The sequence below is a fragment of the Rana temporaria genome, chromosome 5 (assembly GCF_905171775.1).
Source record: "Rana temporaria chromosome 5, aRanTem1.1, whole genome shotgun sequence".
Classification (NCBI taxonomy): Eukaryota; Metazoa; Chordata; class Amphibia; order Anura; family Ranidae; genus Rana; species Rana temporaria.
Genome location: NC_053493.1, coordinates 117,490,831 through 117,513,339, shown reverse-complemented (window position 1 = coordinate 117,513,339; position 22,509 = coordinate 117,490,831). Strand labels below are relative to the sequence as shown.

The following is a 22,509-nucleotide window of genomic DNA, read 5'->3' as shown; positions in this document are numbered from 1 at the left end:
CCGTAAAATCCTTTTCTCTGACGTCCATGGACGGACACAGCTCCCACCCCTCCTTTTTAGGTTTGTACTGCTTGTTACGAACTGAGGCTGCATGCTGCAGTGAGGAGGGTTATGTCTGGAGGGACCGCCAAACAATGTGTCAAAAAGTGGTTAAAGCGCCCCATACCTCTGTGCTCACGTGCCAAAGAAAACGCACGCGAAGATCGCGCCTGCAAATGTAAACAGTGTGGGGTAATGCTGCAATTATTAGAGCAAGAGCAATAATTCTAGCACAAGACCTCCTCTGTAACTCTAAACAGGTAACCTTTAAAAAAAATTAAAGCATCGCCAATGGAGATTTTTAAGTACCGTAGTTTGTCGCCATTCCACGAGTGTGCGCAATTTTAAAGCGTGACATGTTAGCTACCTATTTACTTGGCGTATCATCATCTTTCGCATTTATACAAAAAAATTGGGCTAATGCCGCGTACACACAACCGTTTTTTGGGTTCTAAAAAATGACGTTTTTAAGGGTCTAGAAAAAAATACGTTTTTTTTCAACCCGATCATTAAAACGGCCTTGCCTACACACGATCGTGAAAAAAAAATGCTCTAGCAAAGCGCAGTGACGTACAACACGTACGACGGCACTATAAAGGGGAAGTTCCATGCGCATGGCGCCACCCTTTGGGCTGCTTTAGCCGATTTTGTGTTCGTAAAAGACGATTCGCGCTTTTCAGTCTGTTACAGCGTGATGAATGTGCTTACTTCATTACGAATGCTAGTTTTAACAGAACCAGAATGCTCCCGTCTCATAACTTGCTTCTGAGCATGCGCGTTTTTTTCATGCCGTTAAAGCCCACACACGACCATTTTTTACAACCTTAAAAACGACAACGTTAAAAACGTCGTGAAAAAATAGAGCGTGTTCGAAATTTTTAATGCCCATTTTTTTAGATCGTGAAAAATGCTCTGAAGCCCACACACAATCGTTTTTAATTACATTTTTTAAAAAAACTTCATTTTTTAGAACCCTAAAAACGGTCATGTGTACGCAGCATAACGTTACTTTTTTTTCATTGAACTGCATTTTTCCCCAAAAAATTGCATTTGAAAGACTGCTGCGCAAATGCAGTGTGACATAAAATATTGCTATGACCGCCATTTTATTTTCTAGGGTCTTTGAGAAAAAATATATATATAATGTTTGGGGGTTCTATGTATTTTTATAGCAAAAAATACTGGCCCAGATTCAAGAAGCACTTGCGCCCGCGCAACCATAGTTGCGCGGCGCAAGTGCTTACTTGCTCCGGTGTAACGAGTGCTCCTGATTCAGGAACCTCGTTACACCGAATGCAGCCCAGGATGTGATAAACATAAGCCTCCTTATGCCTTCACATCCCAGGCTGCATTCTTGCGTTGGCCGCTAGGGGGCGCGGCCTTTGTGATCGGCGTATAGTATGCAAATTGCATACTACCACCGATTCACAAAAGTTGCGCGGGCCCTACGCAAGGTACGGAGTTTCCGTACGGCGCCTTTAGCATAAGGTTGCTCCTGCTAATAGCAGGCGCAGCCAATGCTAAAGTATAGCTGCGCCTCCCGCTCGCGACGTTCAAATTTAACGTCGTTTACGTAAGTGAACCGTGAATGGCGCTGGACGCCATTCACGTTCACTTACAAGCAAATGACGTCCTTGCGACGTCATTTGCCGTAATGCACGTCGGGAAAGTTTCCCGACGGAGCATGCGCTGTTCGCTCGGCGCGGGAGCGCGCCTAATTTAAATGATTCCCGCCCCCGGCGGGATCATTTACATTAGGCAGCCTTGCGCCCGGCTGCTTAGCATATTGCCCGCGCAATTTACGGAGCAACTGCTCCGTGAATCGCGGGCAAAGCGCAATATTTGCGTGGGCGCAGAGAAAAAAATTTGCTCTTTGCCCACGCAAATATTGCGCGATTCTACTTGAATCTGGGCCACTGATTTTAACTTATAAACAACAAATGTCAGAAAAAGGCTTGGGCCCGGATTCACGTAGCACTTATACCGACGTATCTCGAGATACGCCGCATAAGTGTAAATGTGCACCGTTGTATCTTGAACTAGATACGCCTGAAAAAAGGCTTCCTACGACCGACGTAAGTTTCCTACGCTGTCGTATCTTGGGCGCATATTTACGCTGGCCGCAAGGGGCGCTCCCATTGATTTACGATTTGAATATGCAAATGAGTGAGATACGCCAATTCACGAACGTACTTGCCCCCGGCGCATTTACGTAGGTCGTACCTCCGATGTAAAGTTATTCCCCATCTATGAGGCGCAACTCATGCAAAGGTATGGACCAGGGAACAGCCGTCGTAGTTTACGTTGTTTACGTAGTAGGACGTGAATAGGGGGCGCGTAGGTTACGTTCAAGTCGTAGGCAGTGATTCGACGTATCTTAAGGAGTATTTCCGACGTGATTCTGAGCATGCGTCCACGGGATGGTGCATGCGCCGTTCGTTCGGCCCATCATTTGCATGGGGTCACGCTTCATTTAAATGGATCACGCCCACTTCCACCTACTTTGAATTAGGCCGGCTTACGCCTACGAATTGACGTTGCTCGCCGCTCTGCGCTACGTCGGCGTAGCGTATATTCGATACGCTACGCCAGCATAACTATGTGCCGCTCTAGTCTGGTCAGATGAGACCAAAGTAGATGCCATAATACACACCATGTTTGAAGGTGAAATGGCACTGCACATCACCCCAAAAACCCAATACCAACAGTAAAGTTTGGAGGTGGGAACATCATGGTGTGGAGCTGTTTTTCAACATACGGTACTAACAAACTTCATCTTGAAGGAAGGATGAATGGATTTTGTACCTAGTATTAAAAATAAACTTCAGTTAGCGTGTTCAATACTTTTTCCCTGTGTCATTCCATTTTATTACACATAACTTCATTTATGAACTTATTTGTTTTGGTTTCTTTTTGTAAGTATGGATTGCTTGGGTTGTTACCGAAATGTGGGGAAAATTTCATGTCAATAGCACCTTTTAGAAATGTATTTATCTAGAAAAAATGGTGACGTGTTCAACAATTATTTTACCCGCTGTATGTGTGTTCAAGCAAGTGCTTGCATATACATGCGTACCGATATTGACTTCTATAGGTGGCTGTACACAGCGCCTGTGGGCTACCTGGCGGGGAAATGCACTGAAATTTACATAGTTCAGCCAGACATGGTCATGTGCATAAGTCCTAAGACCCCTTTCACACTGAGCCGCCCATAGTGTCAGCGGTAAAATGCCGCTATTTTTACAGCCGCCGCTATGGGCGGATTTGCGGCGCATATTGGCCGCTAGCGGGGCACTTTTAACCCCCACTAGCAGCCGAGAAAGGGCTAAAACCGCTCGCAATGCGCTGTTGAAGCAGCGCAGCCGCGCTGTCCCATTGATTTCAATGGGCAGCAGCGGTGGAGGAGCGGTAAACACACCGCTCCTTCACCGATCCAAAGATGCTGCTAGCAGGACTTTTTTTTACTGTCCTGCTAGCGCAAGGCTCCAGTGTGAAAGCCCTCAGGCTTTCACACTGGAGACAATGGAGCAGCTTTTTAAGGGCGTATTGCAGGCACTATTTTTAATGCTATAGCGCCTGCAATACGCCCTCAGTGTAAAAAGGGGTCTAATTGTATTTAAAGCCGGGTTTAACCCACGATTTTTTTTATTCAGCAGCTACAAACACTGTAGCTGTTGACTTTTAATAAGGACACTTACCTGTCCTAGGTGCCCGCAATGTCAGCCACCCGAGGCCGATCACTCGATCGTGGCAGGTCCCGGCGCAGCCATCCTCACTAAGGGAAACAGGCAGTGGAGCCTTGCGGCTTCACTGCCCGTTTCCTACTGCGCATGCACTAGTCTCAAGGCGCTTTGTGAATGGGCGGCTGCTCTCTGGGATACACACAGTTCCCAAAAGGCAGCGCGCCCCATTCCCCAGAAGACACCGCGAGGAGGACGAGGAAGACCTGCTGCGGACTAGGAAGAGGCAGATTAGGAAGATCCGCATAGCAACCCCAATTTCTGGTAAGTAAAAACATTTTTTAAAAATCTCATTTTTTTTTCAATTTTTTTGTAGGATTTTGGTGTCTTTTTTTTTTTTTTTTTTTTAGGGTGGACCTCCACTTGAAATGCCTATAATATGTAGTAAGACATTGATTTGTTTTTAAATTTTTGGTATGTGTATGAACCCCTCTATAGTGGTCTATTTGTTTCAGTAATATAGGGCAGACCTGTGGGCACATCATTGGGTATGGCTGCAAAAAAACAAAAGAGGCAGCCAGCTCCCAATGATGTCACCTGGTGTGTGGAACCTGGTGTGTTGGGGCAGGACAATGCTTGGCATGTAGGTATGTTATATGAGCATAACACTGTGTAAAGGGTTAACAGTAAAATTAATGGGGGGGGGGGAGAAGGAGACCATACACATATCAATTTAGGTATGAGTGATCCCTGACAAGCAATTCAAATAAAATAATTGAATGATAGGTGCACATTGATTGAAAATATGATCTATCAGGAACGATGTATTGAAAACCAATATTCAATCAATATGTATTATGATGAATTGTCTGAGACACGCGCAGATATTCGTTCAATCAATCAGAAATGCTCAATAAACTTTGGTCACCATTGCTTGACTTGCCAGCATTGAAAATAATTGAATGGCGGGTCTGTGATTTACAGTTTTCCACTTCCATCCTGTCAGTTGCATTGAATGATTAAACTGATACATGTGTGGTAGGGATGAGCTTTGTTCGAATTACGACCGTTTTGGGCCGTTCGCGCCAAATTCGAGTGGCGTTTCACGGCCCATAATTCACTACGGCATCGCAGTGCATTGCTGGCTGATGATTGGCCAAGCATGCACTATGACCCGCATGCTTGGCCAATCACAGCGCGCAAAAAAAACGGAGAGCCAATTATGGCTCAGGGGGTTTAGTACACGCCCCACACTATAAAAGGTCGCCTGCAGGTCGGCCTTGTGTAGTGTGTTGCGGTAGTTAAGAGAGAGAAGACAGAGAGAGAGAGAGTGTCATTTTTAGTAGGTAGATAGGGCAGGCAGGCTAGTCAGTTAGAATTACAGGGCCAGATTCACAGAAGAGATACGACAGCGTATCTCCTGATACTCCGTCGTATCTCTGAGTGTATCTATGCGACCTATTTCATAGAATCAGTTACGCATAGATAGCTCTAAGATCCGACAGGTGTAATTGACTTACACCGTCGGATCTTAGGATGCAATACTTCGGCCGCCGCTGGGTGGAGTTTGCGTCGTTTTCCAGCGTCGGGTATGCAAATGAGGTTTTACGGCGATCCACAAAGGTTTTCGCGTTCGTTACGTCGTCGCTAGTAATTTTTTCCCGTCGCAAAGTTAAGCCTGCTTTAACATGGCTTAACTTTAGATGAGCCATGTTAAAGTATGGCCGCCGTTCCCGGGTCGAATTTCAAATTATTATTTTTTTTGCGTAAGACGTCCGGGAATACAAAAAGTACGTTACGCACGTCGCCGTTCAAAAAAATGACGTTACTTCGCGCAAAGCACGGCGGGAATTTCAAAACGGAGCATGCGCAGTACGTCCGGCGCGGGAGCGCGCCTAATTTAAATGGTACACGCCCCATTTGAATTAGGCGGGCTTGCGCCGGACGCCTTTACGTTACACCGCCGTAAGTTTACACGCAAGTGCTTGGTGAATCAGGCACTTGCGCTGAAAACTTGCGGCGGTGTAACGTATAGACGATACGTTACGCCGCCGCAAAGGTATGTGAATCTGGCCCACAGTGTGTAGAGCAGGGGTCTTCAAACTATGGCCCTCCAGTTGTTGAGGAACTACAATTCCCATCATGCAAAGTCATGTCTGTGAATGTCAGAGTTTTGCAATGCCTCATGGGATGGGTAGTTCCGCAACAGCTGGAGGGCCGTAGTTTGAGGATCCTTGGTGTAGAGGATATATATGCATCCCAGGTGTTGTGTATATATATATTTATACACTGTATAGTTTAGCTAGATCAGTTCTTCCTAATTTACTGACAGGCAGGCAGGTGATTGTGCTAGCTGCAATATTCTCACATGGTGTACTGCCCGTGTCCTCTGCAGTGTGCACCTAAAGCTATGTGGTGTGTGTACTGTCCGTGTCTTCTGTAGTCTGCACCTAAAGCTACTTGGTGTGTACTGCCTTTGTCCTCTGTAGTCTGCACCTGAAGCTATGAGGTGTGTACTGCCTTTGTCCTCTGTAGTCTGCACCTGAAGCTATGAGGTGTGTACTGCCTTTGTCCTCTGTAGTCTGCACCTGAAGCTATGAGGTGTGTACTGCCTTTGTCCTCTGTAGTCTGCACCTGAAGCTATGAGGTGTGTACTGCCTTTGTCCTCTGTAGTCTGCACCTGAAGCTATGAGGTGTGTACTGCCTTTGTCCTCTGTAGTCTGCACCTGAAGCTATGAGGTGTGTGTACTGTCCGTGTCTTCTGCACATTGTGCACCTAACGTAATGCTGGTGTTTCTCATATTTATTCCTAGAGTGATCGATCTGCTCATATTAATACTACAGGCAGAGGATATTGCTGCAAGTACTTTCACGTGGTGTACTGCCTGTGTCCTCTGCAGTGTGCACCTAAAGCTACGTGGTGTGTGTACTGTCTGTGTCTGTGCTATTTTTTCTCAATGATTTTCATCCATATTGCAGGGACCAGACATTACATTAAAGCCGCAAGCAGTTTTAAATAACTTTTTTCTTATAGTAATCTCATTTTGTGCAGGGACAGTTCTAAACATGTGCCACTTCACAGGCATACTATAGACACCCAGCAGGTATGATATTTAAAGGAATTTTTTTTTTCACTTTAAGCATCATTAACCACTTCCTTACTGGGCACTTAAACCCCCCTTCCTGACCAGAGGACTTTTTGCGATTCGGCACTGCGTCGCTTTAACTGACAATTGCGCGGTCGTGCGACATGGCTCCCAAACAAAATTGATGTCCTTTTTTTCCCACAAATAGAGCTTTCTTTTGGCGGTATTTGATCACCTCTGCGGTTTTTATTTTTTGCGCTATAAACAAAAATAAAGCGACAATTTTGAAAAAAAAATAATATTTTTTACTTGTTGCTATAATAAATAGCTACATTTTTTACATTTTTTTTTCTCAGTCTAGGCCGATACGTATTCTACATATTTTTGGTAAAAAAAAAAATCGCAATAAGCGACTGGTTTGCGCAAAAGTTATAGCGCCTACAAAATAGGGGACAGAATTATTATTATTATTTTTTTTTTACTAGTAATGGCGGCGATCTGCGATTTTTATCGGTACTGCGACATTATGGCGGACACATCGGACACTTTTGACACATTTTTGGGACCATTCACATTTATACTGCGATCAGTGCTATAAATATGCACTAATTACTGTATAAATGTGACTGGCATTGAAGGAGTTAACAAAAGGGTGAGGGAGGGGTTAAATGTGTATACTGCTTAGTGTTCTAACTGTGTGGGGGGAGGGGGGTGACTGGGGGAGGTGACCGATCTGTGTCCCTATGTACAAGGGACACAGATCGGTCGCCTCGCTCCCTGACAGGACGTGGATCTGTGTGTTTACACACACAGATCCACGTCCTTGTCTCTGTAACCGCCGATCGCGGGAGCCTGGCGGACATCGCGGCCGCCAGGCACGCGCATCGGCATCCCAGTGATGTGGCGGGCGCGCGCGCCCCCCAGTGGCCAGGAGGAGCGGAGGCTGTAAAAACACGGTCTCCCGGAGATTTAGAACCACCCTGCGGCCGTATAAAGTCGTACGGCCGTCGGGAAGTGGTTAAAATCACTGCTCCAGGAAAAACAACCGTTTTTAAAACTTTTTTCCATTGATACATGTTCCCTGGGGCAAGACCCGGGTTCTCAAAGATGTTTTACGACAATAACTTGAATATTGGGCTTTAAAATTAGCACTTTTGAATTCGAACGTTCGAGTCCCATAGACGTCAATGGGGTTCTAAATGTTCACGCGAATGGTCTGTCCGTTTCGAAGGTTCTGGTGCGAACCGAACGGGGGGGTGTTCGGCTCATCCCTAATGTGTGGCTACCTTTGGGGTGGCCATAAAAATACACAGAGTAATCACAAATAAGTGATCTAGCATTGAATAAAAGATCAAAGGCAGACAATATTGTTCCACTTTTTGCTGTTGACGGAAAATATGTATCGAAACGACTATTTATCCATTGTAAAAGAAAAGGATCTATTAATATTGCCCCTGGATCAGTCTGAATTACGATGAGTTGTCTGGCATATGGAGATATTTGATAAGAAGCGATCGACAAAATTCAACCGCATCCCTGTTGTTTTAGCTGAATCAATGGAGAGCACTAAACCAATCAAATGGCGGTTCTTTGGTGTATATCTTTTGCTCATTATATCAGTTTTTAGTTGCAATAAATTATTTATAGAATTATTAAATTTGATGCGTGGGTGGTTATATAATCGAACAACCTCAGTGCTGCCCCATCAGTGTAACTTATCAGTACCCATCAGTGCGGCCCCATCAGTGCAACTAATCAGTACCCATCAGTGCAACTTATCAGTACCCATCATCTTTCCCGCCCCATCAGTGCAACTTATCAGTGCCGCCCCAACGGTTCAACTTATCAATGCCGCCCCATCAATGCTGCCCAATCAGTGCAACTTATCGGTACTCATAAGTGCTGCATCGTGAGTGCAACTTATCATTGCCACCCCAACGGTTCAACTTATCAATGCCGCCCCATCAGTGCAACTTATCAGTGCTGCATCGTGAGTGCAACTTATCAGTGCTGCCCCAACAGTTCAACTTATCAGTGCCGTCCCACCAGTGCAACTTTTCAGTGCCCACCAATGCAGCCTCATCAGTTCACCTTATCAGTGCGCACCAGTGCAGCCTCATCAGTTCAATATATCATTGCCACCTCACCAGTGCAACTTATCAGAACCCATCAGTTCAGCCTCATCAGTTCAACTTTTCAGTGCAGCTTATCAGTGCAGCTTATCAGTGCAGCTTATCAGTGCAACCACCCCATCAGTGCCCATCAGTTCAACTTATCAGTACCGCCCTATAAGTGCAACTTATCAGTACCCATCAGTGCAGCCTCATCAGTTCAACTTATCAGTGCCGCCCCATCAGTGCAGCCACATCAGTGCAACTTATCAGTGCAGCCTCATCAGTGCAACTTATCAGTGCACCTTATTAGTACCCATCAGTGCAACTTATCAGTGCCGCCCCAATCATTCAACTTATCAACGCCACCCCATCAGTGCAACTTATCAGTGCCGCCTTATCAGTACCCATCAGTGCAACTTATCAGTGCCACCCCAATCGTTCAACTTGTCAGTACCGCCCCATCAGTGCAACTTATCAGTGCTGTCCCAATGGTTTAACTTAGTGCCACTTTATCAGTGCCACACCAACGGTTCAACTTATCAGTACCCATCAGTGCAACTTATCAGTGCTGCCCCAATGGTTCAATTTATCAGTGCCCATCATTTCAACTTATCAGTGCCGCCCCATCAATGCAACTTATCAGTGAAGCCCTATCAGTGCAACTTAGTATCCATCAGTGCCGCCTCATCAGTGCAACTTATCAGTGCAACCTACCAGTGCCGCCCCAACGGTTCAACTTATCAGTGCCACCCCATCAGTGCTGCCCCAAAGGTTCAACTTATCAGTTCCACCCTATCAGTGCCACCCTATCAGCACACATCGGTGAAGAAGAAAAAATACTTATTTGCAAAATTTTATTTAAAAAAAAGAAAAACTTTTTCTTTTTTAATGTTTGCACTTTTTTAATTTGGTAAGCAAAAAATAAGTACCCCAGTAGTGGGTAAATATCTCAGAAAAAATGATACACATGTCATATGTGTTTAGTGTCGCATTTGTCATTCAAAGTGTAACAGCGCTGGAAGCTGGCCTGGGCAGGGAGGGTATCGGGTGGGCGCAGCTCTCGTTCTGCCCGATTATACCCGAAGGATGCCGCAGAGGGAGCCGAGCTAGCATCCCGCAGGCTTCCATCTCCCAGCGGAGTAGCCGGTTGGGCGCCGCCTTGGTGACGTCACGACGGCTACCACCCCAGCTGCTGTCAAGGCAGGGCCAGCCGTGACGTCACCAAGCTGCATCGCCCGCGTCACACGGCAGCAACCCAACCCGCAGCTGTGTTCGGGGCGACGAACAATACCCCGAGTATCCGCTGCATCGCCGCGGCCTTCCCTCTTCCTCCCCCCAGTCCTCTCCATGAGCAGCATGTAAACAATGCAGACATAGGCGAGCGGCAGGGGAACTCGGCACACCGCGGGGGCCACCATGGATTTCCAGCAGCTGGCGGACGTGGCAGATAAATGGTGCTCCAACACCCCCTTCGACCTCATCGCCACCGAGGAGACCGAGCGGAGGATGGATTTCTACGCCGATCCCGGGGTCTCCTTCTACGTGCTGTGCCCGGACAACGGCTGCGGGGAGAATTTTGTGAGTGCGGGCACAGGGGGAGGAAGGGGGTGTGATGAAGAGGAGGAAGATGGTACCCATCGCAGTGCCATGTACTTCCCCGGGGATGTGCTACCGGCTGGACAGGGCCCGGTGACTGGGCTCTATCTTCCTGTATGGAGCACTACAGGAGAATGCCATACATACAGTACAGGGCACCCAGGGACTAGGCCTCATACACCACGACCAGCATACATGTTCCACCATTGCCAGGCATACCCACATTTATCCTTTCTGTATTCAGGAACAGGCTGGCAGTGCTGGAGGAGAATGCCACACACAGGCAGGACAGGGCCCGGTGACTGGGCTCTATCTTCCTGTATGGGGCACTACAGGAGAATGCCATACATACAGTACATGGCACCCAGGGACTAGGCCTCATACACCACGACCAGCATACATGTTACACCATTGCCAGGCATACCCACATTTATCCTTTCTGTATTCAGGAACAGGCTGGCAGTGCTGGAAGATAATGCCACACACAGGCAGGACAGGGCCCAGTGACTGGGCTCTATCTTTCTGTATGGAGAACTACAGGAGAATGCCATATATACAGTACATGGCACCCAGGGACTAGGCCTCATACACCACGACCAGCATACATGTTACACCATTGCCAGGCATACCAACATGTATCCTTTTTGTATTCAGGAACAGGCTGGCAGTGCTGGAAGATAATGCCACACACAGGCAGGACAGGGCCCAGTGACTGGGATCCATACACACCTATCCTTCCTCTATGGAGCACTACAGGAGAATGCCATACATACAGTACAGGGCACCCAGGGACTAGGCCTCATACACCACGACATGTTACACCATTGCCAGGCATACCCACATTTATCCTTCCTGTATTCAGGAACAGGCTGGCAGTGCTGGAGGAGAATGCCACACACAGGCAGGACAGGGCCCAGTGACTGGGCTCTATCTTTCTTTATGGAGCACTACAGGAGAATGCCATACATACAATACAGGACACCCAGGCACTGGGCCTCATACACCACGACCAGCATACATGTTACACCATTGCCAGGCTTACCAACATGTATCCTTTTTGTATTCAGGAACAGGCTGGCAGTGCTGGAAGAGAATGCCACACACACACAGGCAGGACAGGGCCCAGTGACTGGGCTCCATACACCAGCATCTGTTACATTGTGCACTACTGCCAGATATACAGACATATACATGTCCTTCTTGTATACAGGAAGTAGCTGATAATGGCTCTGCCCCAGGAGGGTGACAACACAGACTGAGGGCCTACAATGCCCTGCAACACATTTATCCTCCCTGTGTTCATGAACAGGCAGCTGGTAATGGCAGTGCTTTAGAAGAATGCCATACATAGACAGTACAGGGCCCTGTGACTAGGCCTTATACACCAGAGGTCGGATATCTGCTGCAGAAATGCCAGGCATACAAACATTTATCCTTCTGTGTTCAAGAACAGGCAGCTGGTAATGGCAGCACTAGAGGAGAATGCTGTACATAGACAGTACAGGGCCTGGTGACTCGGCTTTATACACCAGAGGCCTGATATCTGCTGCAGACATACATTTATGCTTCCTGTATGCAGAACCAGGCAGCTGGTAATGGCAGCACTCATAGGCGTGTGCAGGGGATGTGCCTGGGCACACCCTAATCATTACTAATTCTCCTACTGCCCAGGTTTGCCCCCAGCACCACAGTGCTGCTGGCTTCATTTCACTCCTCTCCCCCCAGCTGCTGCAGGGGAAGTTTCAGGATGGAGAGTGGGGGAAGGGGATAGTAAATATGCCATTTACCACCTCCTTCCTTTTCTAAATAAACAAACGCTCTGTTTATTTATATTGGAGGGATAGTCAACTGTGTTTACAATACTGTACTTCAGTTTGTGAATGAACAGGATGCCGCTCAGCACAGAGCACTTCTCATTCATTCCCTGTCATGTGCAGCTGAGGCTGCACAGAAAGGCATGTGTGTTTGAGTTTTGGGGTGCACACCCTAATGCAATGGGCTGCACTAGAGGAGAATGCCATACACAGGCAGGACAGGGCCTGGTGACTAGTATTTATACACCAGAGGCCTGATATCTGCTGCAGAATTGCCAGGCATACAGACATGTATCCTTCCTGTATTTAGGAACAGGCAGCTGATAGTGGCAGCACCAGAACACAGGCTGGAAATAGTGCCCAGTGACTGACTAGGTTGTATACTACAGGGGTCTAATATGTACTGCCAGGCATACATGTTTATTCTTCTTCCTGTATTCAGGAACCAACTGGAAATGGCTGTGCTTCAAGAGGATGACATACACTGGGAGCCTGCGATCAATGTATCCTCCCTGGGGTAGATTCAAGAAGCAATTGCGCCTGTGTAACCATAGGTTACACAGCGCAATTGCTTACTTCCCCTGGCGTAACGAGTGCTCCTGATTCAGGAACCTCGTTACGCTGACTGCAGCCCAAGATCTGCGCGGCATAAGGCTCTTATGCCCGCATATCTTAGGCTGCATTCTTGCGGTGGACGCTAGGTGGCGTTCACGTTGTGCTCAGTGTATAGTATGCAAATTGCATACTAACACCGATTCACAACGTTGCGCGAGCCCTGCGTACGCAATTTACGTTGTTTACGTACGGCGGTCTTCGCGCAAGGCTGCCCCTGCTATGTATACCCGTCGTTCCCGCGTCGCGAAATTAGAATTTTACGTACTTTGCGTAAGTGAACCGTGAATGGCGCTGGACGCCATTCACGTTCACTTTGAAGCAAATGACGTCCTTGCGACAACATTTGCCGCAATGCACGTCGGGAAAGTTTCCCGACGGAGCATGCGCTCTACGAGCGGCGCGGGAACGCGCCTAATTTAAATGATTCCCGCCCCCTACGGGATCATTTAAATTGCGTGCTCTTGTGCCGGGCAATTTGCCGGCGCGCCCGTGCAATTCACGGAGCTTCTGCTCCGTGAATCAAGGGCAGCGGAGCAAATTTGCAGGGGCGCAGGGCAAAAACGTTGCCTTGCGCCTCTGTAAATAATGGGCAATTCTACCTGAATCCGGCCCCCTGTATTTAGGAACAGGCACCTTGTAATGGCAGCACTAGAGGAGAATGCAGCAAGCAGGCAGGGAACAGGGCCCAGTGTTTAGGTTGTATACTACAGGGGTCTGATATGTGCTTCAGGACTGCCAGGCACAAATATTTATTCTTTCTGTATCCAGGAACCAACTTCTGTGCTACAGAAGAATGGCACACCCTGGGAGCCTAAACTATTCTGCATACAATGTATCCTTTCTGTATTTAGGAACATGCAGCTGGTAATGACAGCACTAGAGGAGAATGCCATACACAGTATAGGGATCCCAGTGACTCGGCTTTATACAGCAGAGACCCGATATCTGCTGCAGAATTGCCCGGCATACAGACATTTATTCTTCCTGTATTTAGGAACATGTGGCTGGTAATGGCAGCAGTATAGGAGAATGCCATACATAGACAGTACAGGGCACCCAATGACTAAGCTTTATACATTGGGGGATCTGGTAAGTGCTGCAGTAGTAGTATTGCCAGGCAAACCTGCATTTACCACTCCTGTACTCAGGAACCAACTGATAATGGCTGATGACATACACTGGGGGCCTAAAATGTATTATATACTGTAGTATATTCTTCCTGTATTTTGGAACATGCGGCTGGTAATGGCAGTGCTAGAGGAATATGCTTTGCCTAGGCAGTACATGGACCAGCAACTAGGCTTTATATACCAGGGGCCTGCCAGGCAAACATAAATACTGTACATCCTAGCAGCTGTATCAGGAACATGCAAAATGCCACAAATAGGCAGCGCAGGGCCCGGTGACTAGGCTTTATATACCTGGGTTGATATGTACTGCCAGGCAGACCTACATTTATCCTTCCAGTACTCAAGAACCAACTGCTAATGGCCGTTCTACAGGAGAATGTCATAGGTAGGGGTCCAGCAACTAGGCTCTACACACAGTGGTTCTGCGACGTCATTTAGCGCAATGCACATCGGGTAATTTGATGGACGGAGCATGCGCAGTACGTTCGCCGCGGGAACGCGCCTAATTGAAATGGTGCCCGCCCCATTTGAATTAGGCGGGCTTGCGCCGAGCGGATTTACGTTACACCGCCGCAAGTTTACAGGTAAGAGCTTTGTGAATCGGGCACTTGCGGCGGTGTAACGTAAATGGGATACGTTACGCCGCCGCAGCGTAACGTATTTCTACCTGAATCTGGCCCAAAATGTTCAGACTCCATGCAGATTATTGTGTTCTGGGCAGGGTTCGAACCAAGGACCCCATTGCTTCAATTCATAGGTGCTAACCACTAAAATGTGCTGCCCTTTCCTGATATAGGGGACTTCAAGTGAGGTCCCTGACATCCCAAAGGACTGCACATGAAATTCAACAAAACGGACTGGTCCAGGAGGTCCTTAATATCCTCCCACCTGCGGCTATCAGCAGTCACTCATCCATCACCACTCGCCCGCTGTCTGCCTGACACTTACCCCATCTTAGTTGGGGGTCATGCAGCGGGTGAATTGTGGCAGCTGTGTCCTGGGAGTGGCTCTGTTTCCTTTCATAGAGACGCCCTGCGTCTCTTCTCTCCTCCTTGCAAGGCATTCAATATGATCGCCTGTACTGTTAGCCAATCGGGTGACGGGTACCAGACCCACTTCCTGATTGGCTGGGAGGAGGATCAGTGTTGTAACAGCAAATATTCATTTGCTGCTGCAACACATTTGGGTGGGCTCTAGACGCAATGCTCTGCGCCCTGAGCCCCACCCTATTTTGAAGCCTATTAGAGTCTCTGGCTCTTATCACGTGCTTCTAAATACACACCCCCGCCTATCCCCACAATTGTAATTCATGCGCCTGCATCTTGAAAGGGGCCGGGTGCATGGATAGGGAGGGTGGTGTTAGGGGGTACGGCGCCCATGTGCCCACAATGGACAGGCCGCCCCTGATCTACCTGTTTTTAGGAACATGTAGCTTGTAATGGCTGTGCATTTGCTTTATATTATTAGCAGGCATTCATTTTTTTTTTTTTAAACAATTTTATTGAGTATTCAGCAAAAAATACAACCATTTCCAGTACTGGATGCAACCAGTAGTACATTACGTAAGGCAAAAGAGCAGGTACAAACAAAACCAGACGGTGTCATTAGCAGGCATTATGTCTCCATCCCCCTCCTCAGACCAACAGCTGCTGCCCCCTTTGGCATAAAACTGTCTCTGGTGACACCCCTGTGAAGTGCACATAGTCTGCTTCCCTTGTATGGACAGATCTCAGTGAGTGGCCTTACATTAACAGCTGTTCTTTCCCTTACTTTATGTTGCTGTGTTTGATAAAAGATGTTTTTAAAGGAGATGTGTGGGAATATAAATAACTAAACATACATACTCCCCTTCCTGCTACAGCATCGATCCAGTGCTGCAGCTGTCCCCTGCCACCTCTAAGCCCAAGAACTGAGCAATCACATGACTGCTGATCGCTCAGTGCTTTGTCTTCTCTGAGCAGAGAATGGTGACCCTTAGTAAGTGCTCTCTACCCCTTCTGCATTTGCTCGAGTGCAGGGCTGTGGGTGGGGGCAGGAGGGGCTGGTTTAGGCTCTCAGCGGCACACTGAGGGGCCGAGCAAGCTGTCGATCAGACATCTGGGGGATCTTCCAGAGCCTGGAGCTTTAGCATGCTGCTGGCTGATTCTGGATCACAGGAGAGCAAAATTTAAGTGCAATTTTGTGACCCAAAAAAAAAGTATGGATAATAAAGCTTTGACCATAGTTCTCTTTTAAAGCAGAAATAAAAAAAAAAAAGTCTGGGTTGAGTTTTTAAGTAGAAAGGACTTTTCATGTACACTGCTTGCGGCACATGCATAGCTCAATATACACTCCGAGAACTAGAGTAGGAGACAGGAGTTGGGATAATGTAACTTTAGCGCACATGTATGGGAGTTACATTATCAGTGGCTGTCCAGTGGTCATAGAAAAGAGACATGGTGAGGAAGAGCACAGAACAAGAAGGCAAAATGGGGTCAGCTACAGACGGAGCAAATTTCTTTCCTACAACCACGGGTTGCAGGATAGAAGTTCCCTCGATTACCCCATCAACACAGACAGTGTTGAGGAAACCCATTGTCCTCTGTCGGCGGGGGAGGAGGCAGGGCAAGCTGTCCCCACTGGGAATAGTTATTATTGCTAGCGTCTGTAACAGCTGCTAGCGATAATTGCATGTAAAATCTGGCAGGTTGGTTGCACCGATCGATCAACTTGGTCAGCCTGCCCATAAATGGTTCAAATCTCTACCAGTTCCTACTGATCCGGCTGAGATTCGAACTGTCTGTGGTCAGCTTAAGGCAGGAGTGCCCAACGTTTTGAAGCGCGAGGGCCACTTAAGCGACTTTGTAACTGGTCGCGGGCCACAATGAAAGGAGCGGCGGATGGCAGGTCCGTGTCCGCTCTGCAGGCACAGCCGGATCAGATTGGAGGTAGGACACAAGTCGGTTTACATCTGCCACTCCTTAGAGGGGAATGGAGGGTCCAGTTAGGTCGGACTGACCGTGTAAAAGGGGCCCATGGCTGCTTTCACACTGATGCGCTGTGGTTTACTTGCACCGCGGCTGCAAAGCAGTGCACCTTTGTCTTTTCTGCACTTTGCAATAGACTTTTATTATATTGTGCAGGTTTTGTACACTTTCAGAAAGCTCACCAAAGTCGCAAGTAATAACAGAAGTCTATGGCTCAGTGCAGGTGCACTGCTCTGCATCTGCGGATTGGTTTGAAAGCAGCCCAGTAACCACTGCAGAGAAGATCTGCCCATATATACACTGTGATTTTAGTAATAAACTGACCTTTAACAATAGTATTTTATTCCATTCCAGAGCAGGAGGTCGCGGGCCACATCAGAGGGCTCCGCGACCTTAAAGTGGAGGTTCACCCTCAAAAAAAATTCTGACATCACATGGAGTCGAGCCATCCTACCGACAGAATGCCGGTGTTTTTTTTTTTTCCTCAGCTCATACCTCGTTATCAGGATTTTCACCTCACGGCAATCCCGCGGGAGTGGGCGTTCCCAAGCACTGCCTGTGATTGACAGGCTTCCGAACGGCGCATACTGCGCGTCACAGGTTGACGAAAAAACCCGATCGTCGGTGCGGCTCTATACGGCGCCTGCGCACAGACGTTCGGGTTCTGTCTGCAACCTGTGACGCGCAGTATGCGCCGTTCGGGAGCCTGTCAATCACAGGCAGTGCTTGGGAACGCCCACTCCCGCGGGATTGCCGTGAGGTGAAAATCCTGATAACGAGGTATGTGCTGAGAAAAAAAAAAAAACACCGGCATTCTGTCGGTAGGATGGCTCGACTCCGTGTGATGTCAGAATTTTTTTTAAAGGGTGAACCTCCACTTTAAGGGGTCATTTTGCCATAATGTGCAAGTACCTGCACTGTATTGTAAAGTGCAGACACCTACGTTTGAAGCCTGTCTCTGGGGAAGACAGAATTCCTCCCTTGCAGTGGAGTGGTGCTGCAAGAGTTAAATGATCACTTTTGACTAGGGTACAAGGAAAAGCACTTTTTTTTTTTTTTCAAATAACAGTTTTTTATTTTCATAAAAGGTCAGTACAAAATATAGCAGCAGTTCAAGTGCAAAAGATGAGAGGGTGTACAAAATTCCAGCTAGCTGGGCTTACACAGTGGCTTCTTATCTATTTCTGCTATCAGTAACATGTAACACAATTGGAGATCAGAAAGAAAGAGGAAAAAAAAGAAAAAGAGAAAGAGGGAGGGTGGATATAAGGAGGGGATGGGGTGAAGAGGGGGGGACAGGGCGGAGGGGGAGGCGAGAGGGAAAAGGAGAAGAGGGGAAGGGACAGGAGAGATGGGGGGGGGGGGCAGGCAGGAATGTCGGGGTGAGCAGTGTACCTTGGCGGCCTATTGTCATCTCACGGCGGGTCCTCCACCACGTGCCACCTCTCCCAGACCAGATCGTGGTCCTCCAACCTATCCTGAATCCTAGCCGTCATTTTTTCCATGAGTTCTACATCTTTGACCCTGGCATAGAGGGCTTCTTGTGATGGGAGGATTGGTTTCTTCCAATGAAGCGCTATCAAGCACCTCGCAGCTGTGGTTATGTGTCTCAGCAGTTTCTTGTAGGGTTTAGCTATGCGAGGTTGGGATAGGCCCAGCAAAAACAGCTTCGGGGAGAGGGGTATGGGCGCCTCCAGGAGGCGAGATAGGAGCTCTTGTGTTTGAGTCCAGAATGGGACAATCAGGGGGCACGTCCAGTAGATGTGGAACAGTGTGCCCTTGGCTTGGCTACAACGCCAGCATCGGTCAGAGGTGGAGGGGTAAATCTTGTGGAGGACGTCCGGGGTCAGGTACCAAAAGAACAGCACTTTATACATATTTTCCTTATAAAGGGTACAGATCGAACTCTTGGCCGCCTGCCTCCAAACCGCCCTCCACTCGTCCTCCGAGAGCACCTCCCCCAACTCCCTCTCCCATCGGAGCATATATGCATGTTTACCTTTGGTTTGTATGGGGTATTCATTGAGGATTTGGTAGATATCTGATATGAGACCCCTTCGGGCTGTGCCCTCGAGAATGATTCGCTCAAATGGGGTCGGTTTTGAGAAGAGGAGCCGGGGGGCGATTGTATGGGCGTAGTGCCTGATCTGTAGGTAGCTGAAAAAAGCTTGTCGTGGAATGTCATGTTTGGCTTGGAGATCAGTGAAGGAGTGTAGGGTGCGGGATCTGGGGTCTACTAGATGACCAAAGTGAAATAGGTTTCGCGAGGCCCAGGGCCAGGACATCTGGTGGGTGAGACTGGTCGGTACTTTAGGGTTGTAGAGGAAAGAGGTCAGCAGGGAGCTATCGGACTTAAGTCGACCGTCTTGGGCTAGCCTCCTCCAGGTACTTTGAAGCTGCCGCATGGAGCCCAGTAAACGTCCGGGCTCCACTGCCGCATTTGCGTTCCACAGGAGGTTGTTGGGGTGTATAGGCGCCAACCAGATCTTTTCCACCTCCGTCCATCTATTGTAAGACTTCTGGGGGAACCATGATGCCACTGCCCGGAGTTGTGAGGCCTGGTAGTATTTGACCAGGTCTGGGAAGGCCAGGCCTCCCTCGGTTTGTGACGTCGTCATAACCGAACGTGGGATCCTGTGGCGTTTGTAGTTCCACACGTACCGGAGGAGGTCGGCTTGTAGGGCTCGCAGATGTGCACAGGGGACCGGGATAGGGAGGGTCTGGAAGAGGTATAGTAGTTTTGGGAGGACAACCATCTTTATTGCCGCTATCCGGCCCAATAGGGATATCTGATGGGACTTCCATTTGTGGATCAGCGCCCTTATTGAACTGTATAGGGGGGGGAAGTTGGCTTGGTACAGGGATGCAAAGCTTGGGGTCAATTGGATCCCCAGGTATTTCAGGGAGGTTCGCTCCCAGTGGTACGGGAAGACGGACTGCAGGTGTAGGGCCTCTGGTTCGGGCATATTGATCGGCATGGCCATAGACTTGGACGTATTACTCTTGTATGCCGAAAGGGCCCCGTAGCATTCCAATTCCCTGTGTAGGTTGGGCAGGGAGATGCGGGGGCGCGTCAGTGTCAGGATGATGTCATCGGCAAAGAGGGAGATCTTAAATTCCCTCCCCCTTACTGGGATTCCTCGAATGTCCGGGTTGCCTCGGATCGTCGCTGCTAAGGGCTCGACGCAGAGAGCAAAGAGGAGGGGGGAGAGGGGGCACCCCTGACGGGTTCCATTAGTAACGGGGAAGGTGGATGAAGTGGCAAAGGGTGTTTTCACCTGTGAGATCGGGTTGGTGTAGAGGTGTCGGACCACCTGGAGGAAAGGTCCCCTAAATCCCATATGCCTTAACGTGGCGAGCATGAAGGGCCAGCCAAGGCGATCAAACGCCTTTTCTGCATCCAGACTCAGGAGCAAAGACTCCGGGCCCTCCCTGCTCGCCACGTCAATTAGGTCAATCACCTTTCTCGTGTTGTCCCCCGCTTGGCGGAGGGGGACAAAGCCCACTTGGTCTTTATGGACCAGAGAGGGTAAGGAAAAGCACTTTTACTTACCCCGACCCTCTGCTCCCCTGGCTTCAGGTCCTATTCACTTTACTCTTGGGTGTCCTCACATCCAATGCAGAGATCTGGATGCTGCATTGTACTTGATGACATTAGAGGACCTGCGACCTCTAAAGCATAGGGGAGAAGAGGCTGCAGGGGACCAGGTAAGAAAAAGTGCTTTTTCTGGAACCTACCCTCCCCTGCAAGGGAGGTTTTTATATTCCCTCGAGTTCAGCTTTAAAGTGGATGTAAAGCCACTCTCATCCTTTCTAAACTACTGCCATAGTGCTGATCTATAAGGATATACATGCCTCCTGCATGTATCCTTACCTGCCAAATGTCTCCCCTCTGTCTAGTATAAAACCTGAAAAACTGCAGATCGGGTGGGTCTGCTGTCTGGAGCTCGGTGGGTGGAGTCGTGATGTAAGTAGACTCCCCGCCCACCTCTACACTCCCCTTGTCAACATGCATTTTCTCTTGTGTATTCCTTACACTAAATTCTGCTATGATCACTACCATCCAGTCAAAATCCAGAAAAGTAACCACATGACTTCAGAAAAGGAGTGGGGGTGGGAAGTAAAAAATAATGCCTGTCTCCAGGCTAGTGCATGAGATATGTAAATAGCCTGATGTTGCAACTGTGATCAGGTGACCTCAGACACACACACACACTGCAATATAACAATCAGATCACTCGAGCTTCTCTTCTGCCCAGCTCTCACTAGATACATCTAACCTAAATCAGATCACTTGTCTGTGTATATTCTGCTTTCTGTTTTGTGTTTTCACTGTAATATACATGCATTTCCTCGTCACACTGAACTGTGGATCACATTCCATGATGAGAAACATCCAGTCAAAACACAGTAAATGCAGCCAATCCTGGGAGAGCTGGAAGGGAGAGAAGGGGAGAGGAGAGGGATGTTAGTTGTGAACTTTTTACACAGGCTGTGCCTCTGTCTGCAGGCTAGTGCATGAGATATGTAAATAACCTGTCACTCACAGCAAGGGGGCGGAACAGACCAAGGTTTTTTTCTCTGTAAGTCCGTTTTATTTCACTGAACAATAAAAGAGGATTGCTCAGAGCTGTATTAACTCTGTGTGGCAAGACTGGGCACAGATGATAGGAAATCTTATACCCTACATTGTGACATAAAAAAAATAAATACAAATTTTCCCGGGTTTACATCCACTTTAATCTCCACTTTATCATTCATACATTTGTTTACAAGTTTCAGGGAACTGTTGGAAGATCTTTACACCTGTGACAGGAGAAATGTGGTCATTTGCGGCTTCTGCAATTCACTCAGTATTAAAGCAGGGTGGGTATGTTTTATTTTTTATGTGCATGAAGGTCATAGTCACTGGAAATATCAGCAGGACAGCTAGATAACCAGCATTTATAGCAGGGGTCCTCAAACTACGGCCCGCCAAGGTGATTTACCTGGCCCACGGCACGGACTGCCCATTTCATAAGATCGCAGCACTTCCCCTCCCCTCTGCTACATTATTCACACAAGACACAATGCACAACAGGTCCAGACAAAGGGTGGGACTTTTCGAGTTAAGAAGCAGGTAATTGGTTACTAATTGCAGGACTTTTGCAGGACTTTTTTCCCCGTCCCGCAAGCACATTTGCTTTTCAAATTAGCTGATATTTGCAACACAGCCTCAGTTTATGTTCCTACCCCGCCTCCTTCAGACTACAAAGACAAGACCCTTGTCCTATTTATTTCTTTTTACATTTGCTCAGTGGACTTCGTTTGAGACATATTAAAGTTGAAATTCACATAAAAAGCTAAATGCACAGATATAAAATACATTTCAGATACAGTAGTACATTGGATTACGAGAGCATCCTATGCATTAAGGTGAAAAAACATCCGATAATTACAGGCCCCCCGTTTTACTTACCTGAGCCCTCG

At 47.9% G+C, this 22,509-nt stretch overlaps 1 protein-coding gene across 1 annotated transcript in view; it reads left to right on the top strand.

The window, feature by feature from the left end:
• The first annotated feature begins 10,134 nt into the window (after positions 1–10,134).
• The window catches only part of MTURN (maturin, neural progenitor differentiation regulator homolog), a 28,591-nt gene continuing 16,216 nt past the window's right edge, over positions 10,135–22,509 (top strand). Inside the window, exon 1 of the mRNA XM_040353055.1 lies at positions 10,135–10,497. Within this exon, the coding sequence (XP_040208989.1) occupies positions 10,336–10,497 (162 nt within the window). The 5' untranslated portion in view covers positions 10,135–10,335. The remainder of the gene's footprint in view (positions 10,498–22,509) is intronic.